The 19,394-nt window shown below is 41.6% G+C and overlaps 1 protein-coding gene across 1 annotated transcript; it reads right to left on the bottom strand.

Moving 5' to 3' along the window:
• Positions 1-248: 248 nt before the first annotated feature.
• On the bottom strand, positions 249-8,493 carry LOC122082593 (selenium-binding protein 2-like). The gene is made up of 7 exons (XM_042650266.1): positions 8,231-8,493; positions 4,952-5,147; positions 3,223-3,450; positions 2,908-3,139; positions 2,694-2,801; positions 1,411-1,683; positions 249-753 (listed from the first exon to the last, which is right to left on the bottom strand). The coding sequence occupies exons 1-7, from the start codon at positions 8,331-8,333 to the stop codon at positions 472-474; spliced, it is 1,422 nt and encodes a 473-aa protein (XP_042506200.1). The 5' UTR covers positions 8,334-8,493; the 3' UTR covers positions 249-471.
• Positions 8,494-19,394: the final 10,901 nt, after the last annotated feature.

Raw genomic sequence — 19,394 nt, 5'->3', positions numbered from 1 at the left:
AATCAATGTGTAATTCGTTATCGTGTATTATAAAATGATTATTTTGTAACATGTGAAGAAGCCAAAGCCAAGCATATGATGGACCATTTTGATTGAGTTAGATCACTAAATTTTATAGACATCCTAATTCTGTAATACTAAATTGATCCAATTGTTTAAATCAGCCAAAAACTACTGAGAAATGAGACCCCTTGTATTTCCATTTTATCCTACATTTATTTGATTCTCAATCATCAGCCAACTCAGAATGTTTCCAAAATAAAATATAATCCTTGTTAGAGATTAACCAAAGAAAAGGAAATAACGATGCACTAGATGGGTTTATTGAAATTCTTAAAAGTACAATAACAACAACAATGGTTAGAAAAAAAAAAAAAAAAAGGTAAAAATAAATACTAGCGGAAGGGAATTTTTTGGGATTTAATTCTTAACAGAAGTAGCTGGAAATTACTAAACATGACATATATATCCTTAAATCCATATATCTGAAGTGCAGTCTCCTCCAGGATATCTCATCTCATGCGCTAAAGAAGGACCTTCCGGTTCAGATCCAAAGTCCACGAAAAAATTAGGGTTTATTGTAAGGCCTCCTTGTTTTGTATCCACATCAATCAATAGCATATGGGAACCCTTCTCCACAACCTCTGGATAAAATTGGCGATCCCATGTACTAAAGAGTGAGTTGGTGATATAGAGTCTCTTTCCATCCAAACTTAGTTGAAACATTTGAGGTCCTCCCCGCAAACGATTTTCCTGGAAACAAAAAGAGTTCATCAATCCTTTTTTTCCCTTTTACCTTTCTTTGTAATATGAAAAAAAAAAAGGATACCACATTTATCACAAAGAAATATGATGTGTGTGGTAAACTCAGTATGGAGGTATAAAGGTTTAGTAAGTAGGTTCTGTAGGAGAAGGGAATTCTCCCTCGGAACATATTTTTTGGCAATATATATATATATATATATATATTACTATTGGATAGAAAGGGCAATTGTTAGGAACGTCACATATTAAATTTGGTGATTTATCTCAAATTAACTAGCCCATCATGTAACGAGTCTCTTTGTTTTTTCAATAGACCCTATTTCTCAAAAGATCCCATATAGAATTGATTTTTTCTAATAATTTTCAGAACATTATGAAACATATGGAAATGTAAAAAAGGTTTGAAACTAACCCACGTGGGTAATGATATGGGCACCACAAAATTTGGCCTCAATAGAATATGAAAGAGAATTGTCCCATGGTACTTGTTTCAAACGACTAGTTAATTGGGATGATTGTGGTCCTGACCCCAAGTAAAGCCAAGTTGACACCCCTATTTTATAAGGAAAAAGAAGCTAAGATGACAGTATGGTCTCTACACCCAAATACAAGCTGATGAAGATAGTGAAATGGTGAAAATCTAACCTGTACTTTAGGGACATCAATCTGCCACTCTATCCCATCTTCTTCCACAGCTACTATAGGGCTACCCTTTTGATGTAGTCCACCAATCCACACTTGGCCTGTCAATATGGGTTTGGCAGGATCCTCAATGTTGTACTGCCTGAGATCACCATGAAGCCAATTCACAAAGTAGAGGTAACGATCATCAAGGGAGATCAAGCACTCAGTTATAAGCCCAGGCATTTCAGGAAGCATCCAATTCTTCAGTTTTATTGGTTCCACACTAATCGCAACCTGCATAGATTGACATTAGAGTTAGTTTAACGACTTAATTAGCTTGAATTCATAAGATATGTGTTAATGCAAACCTCAAGAAACATGAATAAATAAACATATTCCTTTTTCTTTTTTGGTAAAAGAATAAATTATCATATAAGCAAAGATGATACAGATATCTAACGTGGTTCACACATCAATATAATGTGCTACATCCATAGGCAAAACTGAAGATGATTCACCATGTAATGGAAGAAAGATACAATAGAGATCTCTTAAGAACACCAAAAGTGGTATGTTTATCTCGAATTTCTGACCCGTTTTGAAAATTGACCAGTTTCAATATATTTTGGTGGTAACCCAAATGATTATTTTTTTGAGGTATATGATAGTAGCAAAGGGGTTGGGCTGAGAGTATATATATGTTCTATTGTCTTGTTGTGTAAGCAAGTGAGACTTGGGATTTTTGTGTCAAGGTTTCTGGGTCAGAGTTTCTTACCACAAGTTTAGGTGTTCTTGAGAGATTTCTATTGTAACATTTCTTCCATTATGCTAAATCATCTTCTTCTTCCGAGAACGTAACACATCACCTTAGTATGCGAACCTTGTTAAATATTTGTGTCATCTTGTGTGAATCAGTGTTTATTTTTTTTCATATTTGTCGCTGCTTGTTCTAACAAAAAGTCATAGCAAGAACTCACCCAAGAAACCCTAATACAAAAAAAAAAAAAAATGCTTAAATTACTCTCTTACTTGCACAACAAGACAATATATAAAACAAACAAATACTCCTCCAAGTCGAGTAGTATAATATTGTACCGCAGGGACAAAGCCCCCACCACCCCATATAAGGTTAGTGATGGGCTCCAGGATTTTGGCATATCAGCCCTAGCCCTCTTCCACCATCATAAACTTCACAAAATTTCTAGGTCGCCAAAAAATGTTGGAACGGGGTAATTTTCAAAACAAATACACAAACTCAAGACACATAATGGTTAGCAATCAGAATATCGTAACAAAATACACACCTCATGGTCCCAAGATCCATCAGGCTTCTTGAAAAACCTTACGACATTGCTTGATAGTGCACATCCCACAAATCCAGTGTCTTTTGATGGATCATGAAGGAACCTTATCTGCATATGGAATTACTCGTAAGAATCAAAATTGTATTAGAATCGCTCAAGGGAAGTGATTAAGCCTAAACATGTAGGTTTAATTCTTGTCTCCAATGTTTCTCACCTCCAAGGGTAAGAGACCTGCATTTCCAAGATCCATTTTTTGCTTTAGTTCCCCATCAGGCCAGCTGTACACGTTCAGATTTCTTCCATACTGACCATCTGAAACATCACGAAGATGAAAACCTTTTTTGAAAGCTATTGGAGCTCCAAATTCTGTACTGATCATCGTCTTGTGTCTGGGTTGATACCAAAAATCATTTCCAAAAAGGGGACTATGTCCTGGTTTCTCCCACCTGATGATCATAATTAATTAAAACCAAATGGAAGATTCACATTAAAAAACTTGGAAACATCTCTTGGAAACTAATCATGTTACCTTCCCTTCACTTTAAACTCCGAGTCAAGAAGAAGAAAACCATTCCCCTTAGCATTTCCTTCTTTATCTCCCATGCAAGATACCATGATATCACCAGAAGCAAGGCAGTGACTAGTGTGGGGATATGCTAGACCAGTTTTCTGCTCAATATCTGCAGACTCAACAACTTTATGCAAAGAGGGAGCTTTCGGATTCTTTTGTGTGTCAATCACATATATGCGACTTGAACTGGTAGAAACAATATACCATCAATGTTAATTTCATAATTAAACATCAGAAATATTAATTGTTAAAGGAATATTAATAAGGGTTAACGTGATATATATGAGAGGGGATAGACACACTACCCATGTTCTATAAACAAGCGGGCAGCATCAATGGGGAAGTGGGATGGGCCATCATATAGGAGGGACAGGGGGGCCATCTCAATGAGGAAAAGAGAGAGATATAGTGGGTGTTAGTTTGTGCCTTTTCCCTATATATGTAGTCCAGCTATAGATGAGTTGACAGGTGGTATACATAAGAAAAACAGCTGTAAATGATCTATATGAGATCACTTTGGTTTTTCCCGCAGTTGTCAAAACCCTTAAAGATTTGCAGCTATCAGCATCTTTTCATCTGGTGAGGGCGTCATCTAGATCAAGCAAAATTATGGAGCTGTATTGGAATCCCCCTCCAGTGGGCTGCTATAAAATTAACATATATTTCCTCCTTAGGCAATCCAGGCTATGCAGGTGCAAGGGGAATCGTTAGAAACCATATGGGAGTTAATATTCGTTGCTTCTCTGTTTTTCATGGAATTTCATCTAACTTTGGAGCAGAATTTGCTGCTTTCTTTGAAGCCATCCGGATTGCTAAGATGATGGATTTAAGGTGGATTGAAGTGGCCAATGACTCAAGAGCAGTGGTTTGGTGTGTTGAGAAGAGTCAAATTCCATGGAACTTTAAGCAACTATGGCTTTTCTATTGGGAGTATTTGAAGAGGATCAAATGGAGTATTCGTCATGTGTTTTGGGAAGTCAACGCTAAGGCGGATGGATTAGCTAAGCACGTGACAGGGAGTAAATCATCTATGGATTGAGATGTTACTCCTAGATTTATAGCTTCTGATATTGAATGGGATGCTGTAAGGAAACCAAGGTTCCATTTTCTTTGGAACTCTGATTTTTTGTTGACAATTTAGTGGGGCTTAATTCCTCTCTGTTGATGGCCATGCCGAAGGTGGAGTAGGAATTGAGCCTGTTTGCTCTATTGGGTAGTTTGTATTTCATTCATTCTTTTTTAATTTTCAATATATTCTTTGCTGACCTTCAGCAAAAGAAAAAAAAAAATTACCACTCATTCAATTCTTTACACAAAAGAAAAAAAGAAAAAGAAAAAGGGAGAGGGTTCCTAGAAGGCAGCCTGGCCCCTGCATCAGCATAGAGACCAATGGAAGTACACTTGGAAGCATCAATAGCGGCGGAATTATGTTTTTCATGGGTGGGATGATCATTTTGCCTCTAGCCCCTTGTGTCTGGGTGTAGAGACCATACTACCTTCTAGGCTTCTTATTTGCTAAAAAAATGTGAAATTTATGTATAACCGATGTAATTGGAAACATTATTTTCTTTAGATCGATTTTGTCTATTTTTTTCCATAGGAAGCTAAGAAATAAAAGTGCAACCCAAAAGAATCTCTCTTATCAAGAAATAAATAAATAAAGAAGGAAAAGAATCTCATGTCTTACAATAATCCTGGCATGATAAGAAAACGGCGGACTGCAGATGGATCCTCATGGCATGAGCTGCAGGCATTCCAACCAAAATGATGCAGTTCATCCCCCATATAAGGCATAGGCAGACGATGGATTACTTTAGAATAAGTAGGTGAGGTTGGATCCACGTCCACTGTAGCTAAGTAATCAGGTTTTTCTGTTCCAGTCCCTGTGTAGATCAATAAAGCCATGAGGACACCACTACATCAGATTAGAAAAAATAATAGACAGATAATCACCCTAGTAAACCTAGACTTTATTAAGAATTTTAGCTTTTTCTTCTTTCTTTCTTTCTTTTAGGTGACAAATTAAGAGTTTATGTTCCAAAGACAAACAAAGGAGTCCTCCAGTAAGAAACACTTGTCCTTGGTTTCATAGGAAGTTAACAAATATTAAAGAAATAATTCAGGAGGAAAGTACTACCTCGGTTTGAGAAGCCATTCCTTCCCCCACCCCCCATAAAAAAGGTTATTACTCAATTATGCAAATATGTATTATCCATCAACAATGCATGAATATTCTAACTATTACTAAGGTTCTTCATACCTAAATCACATAATCAAAATTTTATTTAGATAGTGATCTCTCTCTCTCTCTCTCTCTATCTATCTATATATATATATATATCATTATGGTTACTTAAAAATAGATCTATGAAGTTTCTTTTGTTTAATATCTTGGTAATGAAGCATGGGTTTCTCATACTTTGATCTTTAGCAAAAAAAAAAATAATAATAACAATAAATAAACAAATAAATAAAAAAAAAAAAAAAAAGGTTTTCTCATTGTATTGAACATCTTAAGGACAAAAGTTTGTTGGTTGACAGTGGAACTAAGCATTTTGTGAGTAATAACACAATAGACCATGTAGTTGGATTTATTCAGCCCCCTATTTACGAATGCTTAAAATTCCCTTAAACTCAAACCACTTATTGTGGTCTGGCTTCATAAATCAAGTTTTTATTGATAAAGTTAGGGTAAAAGAATGTTACCTTGCTGGTGCAAGCGTATGCAAACAGGTGGCCCAATGGGAAGGAGCGCGATAGCATCTTCAGTTCATGGTGAGGCGGGAGCAACATGGTCTTTCTGCACTCTATTGTGTCTAGGTGTGGAAACGCAAGTGGGTAGCATTCTTTTTCCCATAAAATTATATAACTAATAATGGTAAAAGGGGAAAAGTATCCAGTGGCATGCCTAGAAAGGAATTTCATGGACGCTTGTCATATTTAAGCCATATAGCAATACTTTCCATTGGATATATAGGCAATAGTCAACATTAGTCAAGTATCACTTTCAAAATATAGATTAAATCACATGCTTTCCCATATATTTTCCTCCACACTCATTGTAACCCCGAACATTTTGATGTCTTACTTTTCCATTTGAAAATTTATATTTAAGCTGAACCTAAACATTATTGTAGGAAATTTGAGATCTACTTACCCACAAAGTTTAAGACTCATTTGAACTGCCATGGGGTAGATATTTAGATCACTAAGATTTTTTTTGAATAAATGAAAATATATTAAAAGAAAAGAAACAAGACATCAGTTCATTGAAGAACAAAAGCCAAAGAAAGGCTAAACAAAAACCTTCTTTTAGGTGGCTAGCCAATGAGAAAAACCTTTTTAGGTGGGTTGCCTGTAAGACTCTTTCCTATAAAATAAGGTATAATTTTTTTCCATTGATAATACCTTAAATTCATGTTACATTTTGACTTAAGTTTTTCTAGTTTAGAAAAAGCACCAAGTTTTGCAACATGAAAGGGTGATGTAGTAATTTCAACTATATGAATAGCTAGAAAATGACCACGATTAGACACATGTAATCGAAAATTATCTTATATTTTTAGATTTTTTTTTTTTGTTTTATTTTAAAGTTTTATTTGGTCACTTAGCCAACCCATGTGAAGAGAGGACCTTGCTTGGTGTCTACCTTTCACAAATTTTAAGCTTGATCAAGTTTTGGATCCTCTCCAATGTGGGATGCTGGAGAGATAATAATGAGAGAGAGAGAGAGAGAGAGAGAGAGAGAGAGAGAGAGAGAGATGGATAGAAAACTCTCACTAGTAACTCTTCAGCACCCGGCACTGGAGAGGATCTTAATCCAAGTTATTCAGACCAACTCAATCAACGAGCTTCCACACTTAGAACTTAGTGATCCGACAAAATAATTTAGATTGCCAAGTCAATATGGTAATAATTTTTATTTATAAAACATATAGATAGTAATAATAATCTGATGCAGAGAGAGAGAGAGAGAGAGAGAGAGAGAGAGAGAGAGGAGGGCATATCCATGCTCGGTCGATACATAATCATGTAGAGTCAATGCATCTTGCATGATAATTTCTAAAAGGGGGATGGAAATTTCAAGTGGCCAAAAACTACAGATATGAGAAAAATCCAACGCTATTCTCATGCATCTCATTTTGTAAGTCAGTAAAGTCATGTTTAAAAAAAATAATAATAATAAAGTCAGGCCCACCCATCTCTACTATCCCCATAACAACAAAATAAAAAATATAAGGGACTACGTTCTGTGAGCTGCCTTCTTTTTCTATATCGTTTTCTTCTTCACATCAAATTACCTTTTGACGACTTTTCACTCATCATACCATTTTCACAACTTATTGGTGAGCTTCTTTCTGCGATTTATCCAGAAAACCTTCTGGTTCTCTCAATAGAGAGGGGAAAAAAAAAAATCCTTATCTAGGAGTGGTCTCTTCTAATCCTATATCCTGATCACGGTTTTAAGGATCGGTATCAGATCCACAGAATCGCCCCAAATTGAATCGATAAAGAAAAAGGGTAGAATGATAAAAAAGAATCATTCTTAAATGAAAACCAGGCTCTGATCTAGATCGATGCCAAACCATCCAAATCAATCGATCAAGACCAATCCCAATACCTATTAGTAGGAGTGGAGGTGTATGGTAATACATTTCTTTGTCTCGTTGCTCAAGTTGCTACTTTTACCCATGAAAACAAAAAAGTGGTGATTCAATAAATTCCTTTATAAAAGGAACAAAATATATCACACGAAATCTAATTCCAACCCAAAAATGCCAAAATACAAACATAGTTTAGTCATCAAACTGGAAATTGAAACTAGAAGTGATGATGTCAAAGAAATCAATAATCCACACTCAAGAGCAGTATGATATATACATATATATATATATATATATATGATTCCTCCATAGAGGCTATAAGCTATTGCTTGTCAGAGATGAGGAAGAAGATGGTTAATTACCTGAATAGATGCATGCTACATACATGAGAGCTTCTTTTGGACCAGACATGGCTTCAATGGGAGTCAAATAACCTGGTCCCTTCATACAGCAACCAAACTCCATCCTGCTTGCTTCACTTCACTGTTATTCTCTCTCTCTCTCTCTCTCTCTCTCTCAAACTGACACACACAACGAAAGAAGCTAGGAAGAGAGAATCAAGCACAAAAATATCTGTGTTGTCACAGAGTATCTCTCTCTCTCTTTAGGGAAACCACCTAAGAATGTTAAAATGATAAGGCAAGAGAAGGCACATGTTTGGGCAAAGAAGTGCTTGGTATATATAGAGATTATCGTCAGATCTGAGGTGAATATTTAAAGTTAGTGTATAGTAAAAATGTTTCTAATGTGCCTAGTCCTTGACAAAGAAAGAAAGAACGGTGAGATCTTTTTATTTTTCTTTTTCTTGAATTCTTTATTGGACATCAAGTTGGTCGCGGTAAGACTTTCTATTAAAACATGTTTCTAATGTTCTTAGTCGTTTGCTTATCGCACAAATCTAGATTAGTGTCTTCAACTTTACCCTTTAAACCTAGCAACTAGGGATTTCTATTGCCCTTTCCTCAATCCTCCATTCATCTTAAACCAAAAAAAAAAAAATTATATATATATATATATATATTATCCCTCATTCATCGCATCTGGCATAGCCTCCATCACGTCAGTTGTTGTATGTGTTATGTGTCATCCTTATCTTCCACAGTTAAATTTTGAACATAGAGCCAACCCTCGATTGGTTACTAGGCTTCTTCGCACTTCACTGTTACTTTTCACTTTCATTTAAAAAAATTATCAATCAAACATCAGAATTTAGTCTCATTGAGTCGTCTATCCGCTCTCCCCCACCACGGTTTTATAAATTGGCATTTGGATCGGTTTCGATCAATACCAATATGTATTGTCTTGAATTGGATCGAATTTGTTGTATATTGATTGTCTTTGTTGATGATCTCGATCATATATTTTGCATGTATCCAAAACTTTGGATTAATTTTTAGATACTGGTGATGCACCCAAGGTGCTTGATAACCACTAGTAACTTGAGGGTTTCCTAACTCACTGAATGCAAGGGTTATAAATTCTCGAAAAAATCAGTGTAAGTCTATTGCATTTGAGGAAATTCATTTGAATCCAGTAGTATAATACACGAGAATATGGCATACATACTTATATGCGCCCTAGAGACCTTTGATGCAGCAAGGTGGAGTAGTCCCAACTAAATGAGACAGAGTTGACCCACACCGGCAAGAGTATTGTGACAAAATAGGATAATTGACCCTCGGTCTCGAGCCCACACCCCTGTACACTTCAGACTATATCCAATAGATGGTACAACTTATAAAATGGTGGATTAATAGGTTAGATCACCCTAAGGTGGGCCCCACTAGTGTCGTGCACAGCCTTGCTCGCCCCGCGTGAACCAGCCCATAGCCTGGCACACCTCATGTGTACCAACCCCGCACATCCCATCCTATCACTGCGCTCCCCTGCAGTCATTGCATGCCCCCACAATCATCGAACCCTCCACCTGTCACTGCTTCCCCCCGCCTGTCATCGCGTGCCCCCGCTTGCCACTATGCACCCTCACCGCGTGGGGCCTTCCACTGTGCGCCCTCTCCTATCACCATGCCCCCCCTCCCCCCCGCCTGCCACTATGTGACTCCGCCTATCACCGCGTGCCCCTCCCTACCCCTGTGCGACCCCGCCTGTCACCACATGGCCCCGCCTGTATTGCATGTGGCCCTGCGCTCACCCAAGCTTCCCACTGGTGACTGGCATCTTCACTCCGATGATTGGATTTTTAATGAGATTCCCTCTTCACCCACTTGCGTACTCCACACCCCCCACTAGCATACTTTACATCGTGACCTCCCACTGCCCAAAAAAGCATCTTTTTTTTCCATTGGTCAAAAAATTACTTCTTTCATCCCATTGGCCAAGAAAAGTATCTTTTCATCTCATTGGCCAAAGAAATTCATCTTTCACCCCATTAGCCCAAAATTCTACTTTTTCACTCTATTGGCCAAGAAAATCTACCTTTTTACCCCATTTTCCAAGGAAATCTCCATTTCCATCCCATTGGCCCAAAAAATCTATAAATACCCCCTCACTTTGTTTTTTCACACTCAAGCTTCCTAGTGAGTACCCTTTGTAGAGAAGCTTTGCCCTCTCTCTTCCCCTCTTTGAGGTTCTTCAAATTTTCGAAGAGATATTCATAAGATTCGAAGTGTTCTTTAAATCTCAGAAGTGTTCTTCGGGCCTTCGATTCTTCAATCATCCAAAATTTTTTGAGTGAGCATTTTGTGTAGGAGAAACTTTGCCTTCGTTTCCCCCCCTTTGAGGTTCGTCAAGTCTTCAAAGCGATTTTCATATATTCAAAGTGTTCTTCGAATCTTCGAAGTGTTCTTTGAATCTTCAAAGTTCCTCAATCTTTTAAATTTTCTCAAGCCTTAGCATAAGCCCTCCCATAGCCTATTCCTAGCAGAAGTTCTATCGGAGTGCCACCTCATCATAGCCTCCCATAGCCTATCCCCAGTGGAAGCTCTGTTGGAGTGCCACCTCAGCCTAGCCCTCCCATAGCCTATCCCTAGCAGAAGCTCTATCGGAGTGCCACCTCAACCAAAATCTGGAAGTAGCCCATCCCTAGTGGAAGCTCTGTCGAACTGACAACTCAGCCTAAGCCGGAAAATAGCCTTTCCTAGCTGAAGCTCTGCCAAAATTCATATTTGAAAGTAACTGTTCCTAGTCGAAACCCTGTCCAAATATTACCACAGTCAGTATCTCTTGAAAAAGGAAGTTGGAGGTCAATACCATCTTCCCTTGAGCCAAGAGAATCCACAAGAAAGTTCGTACCAGCACTTATCGGGGGTCCACCCCTCTGACCCGAAATAGGGGTCAAGATCAGATATAATCTCTCACCCGAGTTAGCATAATGTAGACTTTTTATTGACCTTTTTTTAGTGTACATAATTAATTAAATTCAACTGATGTATGTTTGTGTGATAACTTAGCCATGCATGTGAAATAGGAATAATCGTGAAAAATATTCGTTCTCAAGCATCTAGTAGGAAGACCGATTGAACTGGATAGATTGGATGCCTAACACCTTCCTAGCTCTACAACCTGACACGCACCATAAATCTCTGGACCAAACTAACTTGCGAACACTGTTCTTAGGAATTGGGCCCACCCCCTGATCCCCTGTATTGGACCATCATCAAATACACATCTCAATAACGACATTTACACTCCTACGAAATAGGGCCCCACGTATCTCCGAGCAGCGGTACGGCACTGCGGGGCCCATGAGTAAGCACACACGACACATTTCTAACGTAAGAAAGAGAAAGAGAGGAGAGAGGGCCCAACGCAAAAGTCCTTTTTTCCCGCACAAAAGGGGAAAGGTCTATTTTTACCGGCCGCTACCCTCACATGACTTAGTTTGATATTATATAATCTTGTATTCCAACGATAACCACCTCACTATTGTGATGTGATTTTCTAGCATACTAGATTGCATTGGGCTAGGATAACAAACCTGGGTGCTACAACCCCTTTCCAATAGGGGAAATGTAATACCCTACTTCTTAGACCCGGTCTGATTACGCAGTTGACCCAGTTTAACCATGCAGGAACCAAACCAGAGGGAGTCAGAGCGGGTTCCTTATGGGCTATGATGGCAAGGGTGACCTTAAACACCGGCTGGCCCAACAAGTTCGAGCCAGTCCCAGAAGAGACGGGAGTGCCCAAGCCGTGTACATGCACCTACCATAAGGCCATGTACGGTTAAAGCAGGTATTGTAGCCGTATATTAAGGTATATAGGTATACTACATCGTATGCTAGGGTGGGGCTCGCGCCGAGGCCCGAACTCTGTCAAAATCCCAAGTTTTGGCCCTCAGGTGGGCGGACAGGTGGGCGCACCCACCCACTTGAGTGACCCATCCATGTGCACTATTTAGTTATTTAGGAAGTATATATATAGCATTTATGATTTTCTTTTCTTTTCATTTATGACACCCGTACATTGGTGAGGATAGTAAAGAGGAGAGAGAAAAGAAAGGGAAGAAGAAGGGAAGAGAAGGAAGAGGAAGAAGAGAAGGATTTCAGCGGCGCCGAAGCTTGATCTTCCCATTCCGGCTCCGGAAGAGTGATCTTCAACTCTAGATCTACATTTGGAGGTAAGCAAAGTCGGGTTCCTTAAACATTCACCATACCCAAGCTTAAACCCTTGATTCGAGTAGGGTTTCTTGAGATCTTGTAAATCCCCTTTGAAATGATGAATCTAAGGTTTAATAGATGATTTATGTGTTGATATTGAAGGATTTGAAAAGGTATTGACAAGGTGGAAGAAGCATTGTGGGTTTGAAGTGATTTGGAGGGTTTGAAGTTGTTCTTGAGCAAAGAAGGTAAGATGGTTTCCCATCCCTTGAATCTAACCTAGATCTAGGTTAGAACCATCCTATAAGACCTTGAAGGTGTGAAGAATGGGTTGGGAAAAGCCCCATTTGAATCCCCAAAGAATGGAGGAAGTTGGGAAGAAACAACAGGTTTCCCGCCAAGACCGGTGGGTGGAACCGGTGGGCCAGATGGGCACCCACCTGAGAGGGCAGGGCCTTCGGGCACAATCGGTGGGCCAGACCGGCAGGCCAACCGGTGGGTCCCTACCCACCGGTCAAGACCGGTGGGTGGAACCGATGGGCCAGACAGCCCACCTGTTTAACCCACCTGTGTGGCCCCGAAGGTGATTCTTACGTCCGATTGGACCCAAATCGGACGTGCGACCTTCTTTTAACATTCTAAACATGATTTTGTCATCGGATCTCATTAATTTTGATCCTAAAATGGTGAAGTACTAACCCCGCTCAATTATGTTAGGTTCACCAAATCCTACCTATTTCGCACCAGATCTCACCCGTATCGAACAGGAATCCTTGTACGCTACAGGTAAGTGGGGAGAGGACGTTTGGCCTTGTTTCAAGGCATTGTTTGGCATTCATTTAAATGTATCTAGTTTAGTCACGCTATCATGAATATGCTATGTAGATTAGTCATTCCTCACTTTGTTATGCATGTGTGCTATGTTACTTTCTAAATGCCAAGTGATGAGATGATTATGTGATGAATGTTTACATCATTGTGCATAATGCATTGATAGACTAGATGCCGTAGTCGGCTTGGAAATGAGTGCATCGGTGGTCCGTGGTATGGGACGCGGTGGCACTATGCAATTGTACTATTGTCATATAGGAACATACGGTTTAGGATTTCACCTTCCCGTGCTACGACCCTTCCCAACAGGGGTTAAGGTGTTGGGTTATCATTTGGGGGGAAGCAGTGGTCGCGGTTGTCGGGTCACTGTGGCGGTTAGACATAACGCCCAGTGGGTCATTAGGACAGTCAGCAACCCCGGTGGTATATTCAAGAGGGTCAATCGTACTGCTTTTAAATTACTGGAGTCAGCACCTTTAATTTCAGTCATTTACATTTCTGTTGAGAGCCAGTGGACGACATTATTTTTTTTTCTTTTTCGAGTACTCATGGTGGGCCTTCTCTGACAGCCCTATGGGCGTATTGCGGGATGGAGTTCGCGGCTCGTACCAGGAGTATACGCGCACTGTGGCTGTAGTAGTACTAAACTGAAGACTTAGTAATGTTGCTTAGGTGGATGTGAATTAAAATGTATTGCATTGCATGTAGTGCATATGATGTGTTTTACTGTGTGGACTGCGGTGTGGTCCATCTTTCCACTTACTGAGCTAGTGAGCTCATCCCACATGTGCATCCCTTTTTAGATGATTTTACAGGTCATATATCTGAAGAGCACGGGGTGGGTCCCACAGTCGAGTTCCTCGAGGAGGACTGGTGGGCCCCTGAGGAGTTAGAGCACGGCATTGACTGCTCGTGCTAGAGTTGTGCTGTGGGACCGCAGTGCTGAGGCCGAGCTGAGCTCTACTAAGTGATGCCGGGCTGGGCTCAACCCTTGATGCCGAGCTGAGCTCCAGCCTTTGATGCCAAGCCGAGCTGTGTACTCTGATTATTTTGATGGGTTCCTTTATGTACTTGATATGTGAATTGTATTTTTATTGTGTAAATATCATGCCTTCGGGCCCACATGCATATAACTATTGTATCACAATTCAGGTATCAAGTATTATGGGATTATTCACAGGTAAAACTTAGTCTTCCGCTGATCTGATGAGCTTATATTAGTTGTGTGTATGCTGTGGTGGAATACAGTATCTGATGATCCGGCAGGTTTGGGTTAACCGGTGTTAACCCGGTCACTAGCCCGATTCCGTGAGAACGGGGTGTGACAACGGTGGTATCAGAGCGTGATGCTCTGCTCCACTCACAGCATACCCTTAGAATCCCATAGACTCTATAATAGGGAAATGGGGTTGGGTTAATGTAAAAGCTTTAAAGAGTAAAAGCCAAGGAATGAAGTATTAAAAAGGGTTGTATTAGATGTTGCATTCATGGCATGCGTGAGAGTAGATAAAAGGTAAATAAGTTGATGTTATAACCTATAGAATACTAGTTTGACGAAATTTCGGTAGCATAACGGCGTAAAATGGGATTTCTAAAAATTTACACACAAACACCTGATAAACAACAGATAATATGATATAACAATGGTCACAAATAGAAAAATACACCACAACTAAACTACACAAGTATTCCACATATGAATTCACCACAAAAATCACTATCAAAATATATTATTCCACAAATAATTCCAGTTACAATGCAAATACAAGGAATAAGAAGAAATGAAATATACAACAAGGTCCACAAAAAAGGAAAATAGATAAAAGCTGGTGTGGGCGAGCTAAGCCCTCACTGGTCATCATCGTCATCATCGTCATCATCAATGATCACCACGTTCGTCGGAGGCCTAGAGTTGACATTGAGGCGGTGGTCGTAATAGTCAAACCTCGCGTTCACTAGCCGTACTGCCCTCTGTAGTCGGCCAAAATCTACGGACATGGCGTTAGTCGTGGTGCTCAAGTCCTGGCCCAGCTGGAGAAAGGAGTGCTCCAAAGTGGCCTACCTCTCCAGGATGCGTTCCTCCCTGGAGGCACTCTCGTCCAGCCTTCTCAGTAACTGGACTTGGCCATCCTGCAAGGCCCTCATGGTGGACATCATGCCCTCAAAATCGTATGCACCACCCTCAGGTGGTGGGGCTCTATGTGGTGAGGCTGCAGCTCTGGAGGAACTAGGACCGGGGCCTCTCGACTCCTGAGGCACCTCCTCAGGGATGCCATCACCCACTAGATCCTCCTCCTCGTCCTAAGGAACGTAGTCCTCATCCTCCTCGCTGGACTCCTCCTCCATGAGGACATCCTCCATAGGGGCAGCCCTCCTACCCCTACCTCTCTGAGCTCCTGCTCTCGGAGGTGTATCCATAAAGGTATGGAGACCCATCCTCAGGAGGTTACTCCTGTCGAACCTATCAGCCGAAGTCTTTCCCTCCTCGCCGCTCAGGTCCACCCCAAAGAACTCGAAGATCCTAGTGAGGATCCTGCCATAAGGGAAGTGTGGTGCTCCATCGTCTTGAGGATGATATAGGGCAGGCACAAGTGCTCGACACCTCCCTCTGCGGCCGTGTAGATGCAGTACGCGATGAAGGCCGCCATGAAACCCACCTGGTTCCGGTGACCTCCTATGGGGAGCAGGTTGAACTGGACTAACCAGGCAAATAAGCGAACCTCGGGGTAGAAGGACGTCTCGGACTCCAGACGGGTGATGCTGCCGCAGATGGTCTCGTAGATGAAGTCCGGCATCTCTAAGCTCATGAATGGTCCTAGAGGCTTACTCCTGGGAGGACTATAGTATCGGTGCCCAGCTGCCGATATGCCCAAGATGCTAGCCAAGGTATCCACAGTCAGCTGTATGTCGACCCCCTTCACCAAGCTAACTATGGTGAACTCCCCGTATGGATAAGACACCTCCAAGTTGCAGTAGAACCGGCGGACTAGCTGCTCGTAGCATGGACGGTCTACGTGGAGGATAGACTCCCAGCCCAGTGCTGAGAACCTCTCCTGAAGCCGAGCCTTGTGGAAGTCGTCGACTACCACAGTCTTCTCCATCATCACCGACCTCTTCAGGAAAATCGGCCAGTTGGTTGCTGCCTCTGCACTAAGGAAGAGCTCCTCATCATAGTCTGTAGGGTCAGACCGGGCAGGTCCGGGTCTCCCTGTGTGGGGGGCTGAAGAGTTGGTTTTCGCACTCTTCCGCTTAGAAGCGGTAGTCTTACATCGAACTCCAGAGGAAGAGGGTCCCTTGCCAGTGCGAGATGACATCCTGGCAAGAAGAAAAGAAAGTGGGGTGAGTAAAGAAAGGAAAATGAAAGCAGTAAAAAGGGAAAACCCAAAACCCAAATTCTCGCAAAATGGAAACGGCGACAAGCTAGAAATGATAGGGAGCCAATGGATATGATACACAGTAGGTGACAAAGCAGGGATACATGATAAAACAGCAAAATGACAGCAAAGAGCATATTTAACATGAGGGGATTCGATTCCAATGCACAAATTCAAACACAATGGAGTATAACTTGAAACCATAGGTCTAAGACGAAATGCATTGGTAGCGGGATCATGAATGTACAAAAACATACCCAAATAGACTATGGAGGTCCACAAATACAAGTATGTGATGAAGATCAAGGAAACCAATACAAAAGAGGGGTTTTTCATGGGAAGACATGGGGATTCCAAGCAAAAGATACATTCCACAAGTTCTATAGCATGCTAAGCACAAATCAAGTATAATGCATCACAAATGAATCATTAATTGGAGAAAAAGAGTGAGAATTGAAGAAATCCCCAAATTTGGAAACTTAGGGCACGATTTGGGGTTTTTCTCCAAATGAGGAGATAAAATCTTAATAAACTACAAATGACCACAAGAGAAGCATCACAATCACATGGCAACACTATTCTATGGAGAGGAATATGGAAAGAAAGCCTAGACTAAAGTCTACACATGCATTTCTACCCCCAAGTGAAAATTCTAAGAAAGGAGAAGAAGAAACTTACTTGAAAGGGGGAGAGTTGAATCGTCTCAAAAGTGCCGAGTTGATGAGTAGAGTCGCGAGTAGAAGCGCCGAGGAGACCTCCAAGAACGCCCAAGGAAGAGAGGGAGAGAGAGAAAGGAGTTGGGGAAGAGACAAGACAGAACAGGGTCTATAGGGCCCTGTTCGTGTTTTTACTCGGCCAGGACCGGCGGGCCCCTACCCGTCGGTGCCACCTGCCGGTTTGAGGTACTGGGACCGGCGGGCCCTACCGACGGGCCCCTACCCGCCGGTGCAGCTCACCAGTTGTGTAAACTTGGGAAAATTTTGAAATTTTTTTTATGATATTACTACATGTTTATATTGATTATTATTATTATTATTGTACCTATGTTAATGTGTTATGGTCAAGTGGGACCATTGACACACCTGTTGGGGCATTGGCCCTGTATCTTGGAATTAAGTTGTGGTAAATTGCAGGCTATCATACACTACAACACCTTATGTGTTGGCATATAATTGTGTGCTGAAATCAATTCTACGGTGTTTAACCAATATGGTGTGTGATATGTTCCAGGTACAGGGATACGATGGTACGTACTAGATCCGGTAGCAATGCCCGAGGTACCTCGTGGGGTCCTCGTCCGGTCGGTCAACCACTGAATCCCAGTAGGTCCCGCTCTGTGGGGCAAACCTCACCTCCACTACCTCCAGAGACCCTTGGTCAGGGTGGGGCACATGGGGACCCACCTATGACTACACTCCCGGACCCTCCACCGGTTATTACACCGGGAGATGTTGCTACCATAATTCAGCAGTCACAACAGGCTTTTCAGCAACAAATGCTTCAGCAACAACAAGCATTTATGACTGCTATTCAGCAACAACTGGACCTTTCTCAATCGGGTCATCCTCCCCGGGTACTCACTCCATAGGACCCGCCTGTAGGGTTGGGAACGGGACCACAAGGTGGAGGTACACCTCCAGTCCCACCATTCAGTATTCCTCAGTATGGGATGCCTCCTCCATACTCTTACTATCTGGCTTATGCTCCTAACTTCCCGCCGACGAATAATACGTCAAAGGTAGTGGAGTCATTCAAGAGGAACTTACCGCCTGTGTTCTCTAAGGTGGGGAGTGATCCTCTGGAACCGGACCAATGGATCCAAGAACTAGAGAAAATATTTGAGGTGCTTGAGTGCACGGACGCACAGATACTCATTTGTGCTAGGTTGCAACTCAAAAAGGAGGCAAATTCTTGGTGGCAAGCCTCCAAGCCCATATTGCTGGCTGCCCATCCAGAACCCACTTGGGAACAGTTCAAGGAATTGTTCTTGGATAACCATTATCCGCGCAGCTTCAGAGACCGCAAGGAGACTGAGTTTATGGCTTTAATTCAAGGAGGTAAGATTGTCCTTGAATACCAACAACAATTCGAGAGTTTGTTCCATTTTGCCCCAAGGCATATGAGGACAGCTGAAGAGAAGGCCGCGAGGTTCCTAAAAGGCCTAAAAGCATCCATTGGGTCTGTACTTGAGGTCTTGGATTTGACTGACTATGGCCAGATTGTGCAGAAGGCCAAGACCATGGAGGATAAGCAAAGGGGAGAACAGTCCCTCACCCCTGGACTGTGGAAGAGAACAAACCCATTTCAGGATATGGGGAACTCCTCCAAGGCATACCGCGGATCGTACAGTTCTGGGCCTATGTATAGGTAGCCCTATAGGCCATCTGGCTACCCTTCTAGACCAGCTGGTGGTTCGGGCTCCACATCTTTTCGCCCGAACACTAGTGCGGCACCTACAGCTCCAAGGCCACCTTGACCTCCATCTGCAACGGGTCAAGTGCAGAGGGGCCCCTCCCCAGTTCCGACATCTCAGATTCATTGCTTCAACTGCCATTCTTATGGGCATTATGCAAAAGACTATCGGGCCAGACCAGCCTTGCCCTCCAGTCAGCCCTCTGCGATTCGACCTCCCTTAACTCGGGGAAGTCAACCGCAGGGAAGGATGTATACTCTATCAGCTGAGGAAGCGGAGGCCAGTACAGAAGTAGTAGCAGGTACATTTTAAATTTAGAATTTCCTTATATTAAATATTGATGACCTGC

Source organism: Macadamia integrifolia, chromosome 6 (assembly GCF_013358625.1).
Source record: "Macadamia integrifolia cultivar HAES 741 chromosome 6, SCU_Mint_v3, whole genome shotgun sequence".
Taxonomy (NCBI): Eukaryota; Viridiplantae; Streptophyta; class Magnoliopsida; order Proteales; family Proteaceae; genus Macadamia; species Macadamia integrifolia.
Note: the sequence above shows the minus strand (reverse complement) of the source record. Positions and strands in the feature narration are given on the sequence as shown.

What these genes read in the sequence shown, in the direction of transcription:
- LOC122082593 (XM_042650266.1), bottom strand. Translation starts at nt 8,333, where the DNA reads ATGGAGTTTGGTTGCTGTATGAAGGGACCAGGTTATTTGACTCCCATT. An exon ending in GAGTTTAAAGTGAAGGGAAG is followed by an intron (nt 3,140 to 3,222) that starts GTAACATGATTA and finishes TATGATCATCAG; the next exon opens with GTGGGAGAAACCAGGACATA. An exon ending in CAGGTCTCTTACCCTTGGAG is followed by an intron (nt 2,802 to 2,907) that starts GTGAGAAACATT and finishes TTCCATATGCAG; the next exon opens with ATAAGGTTCCTTCATGATCC.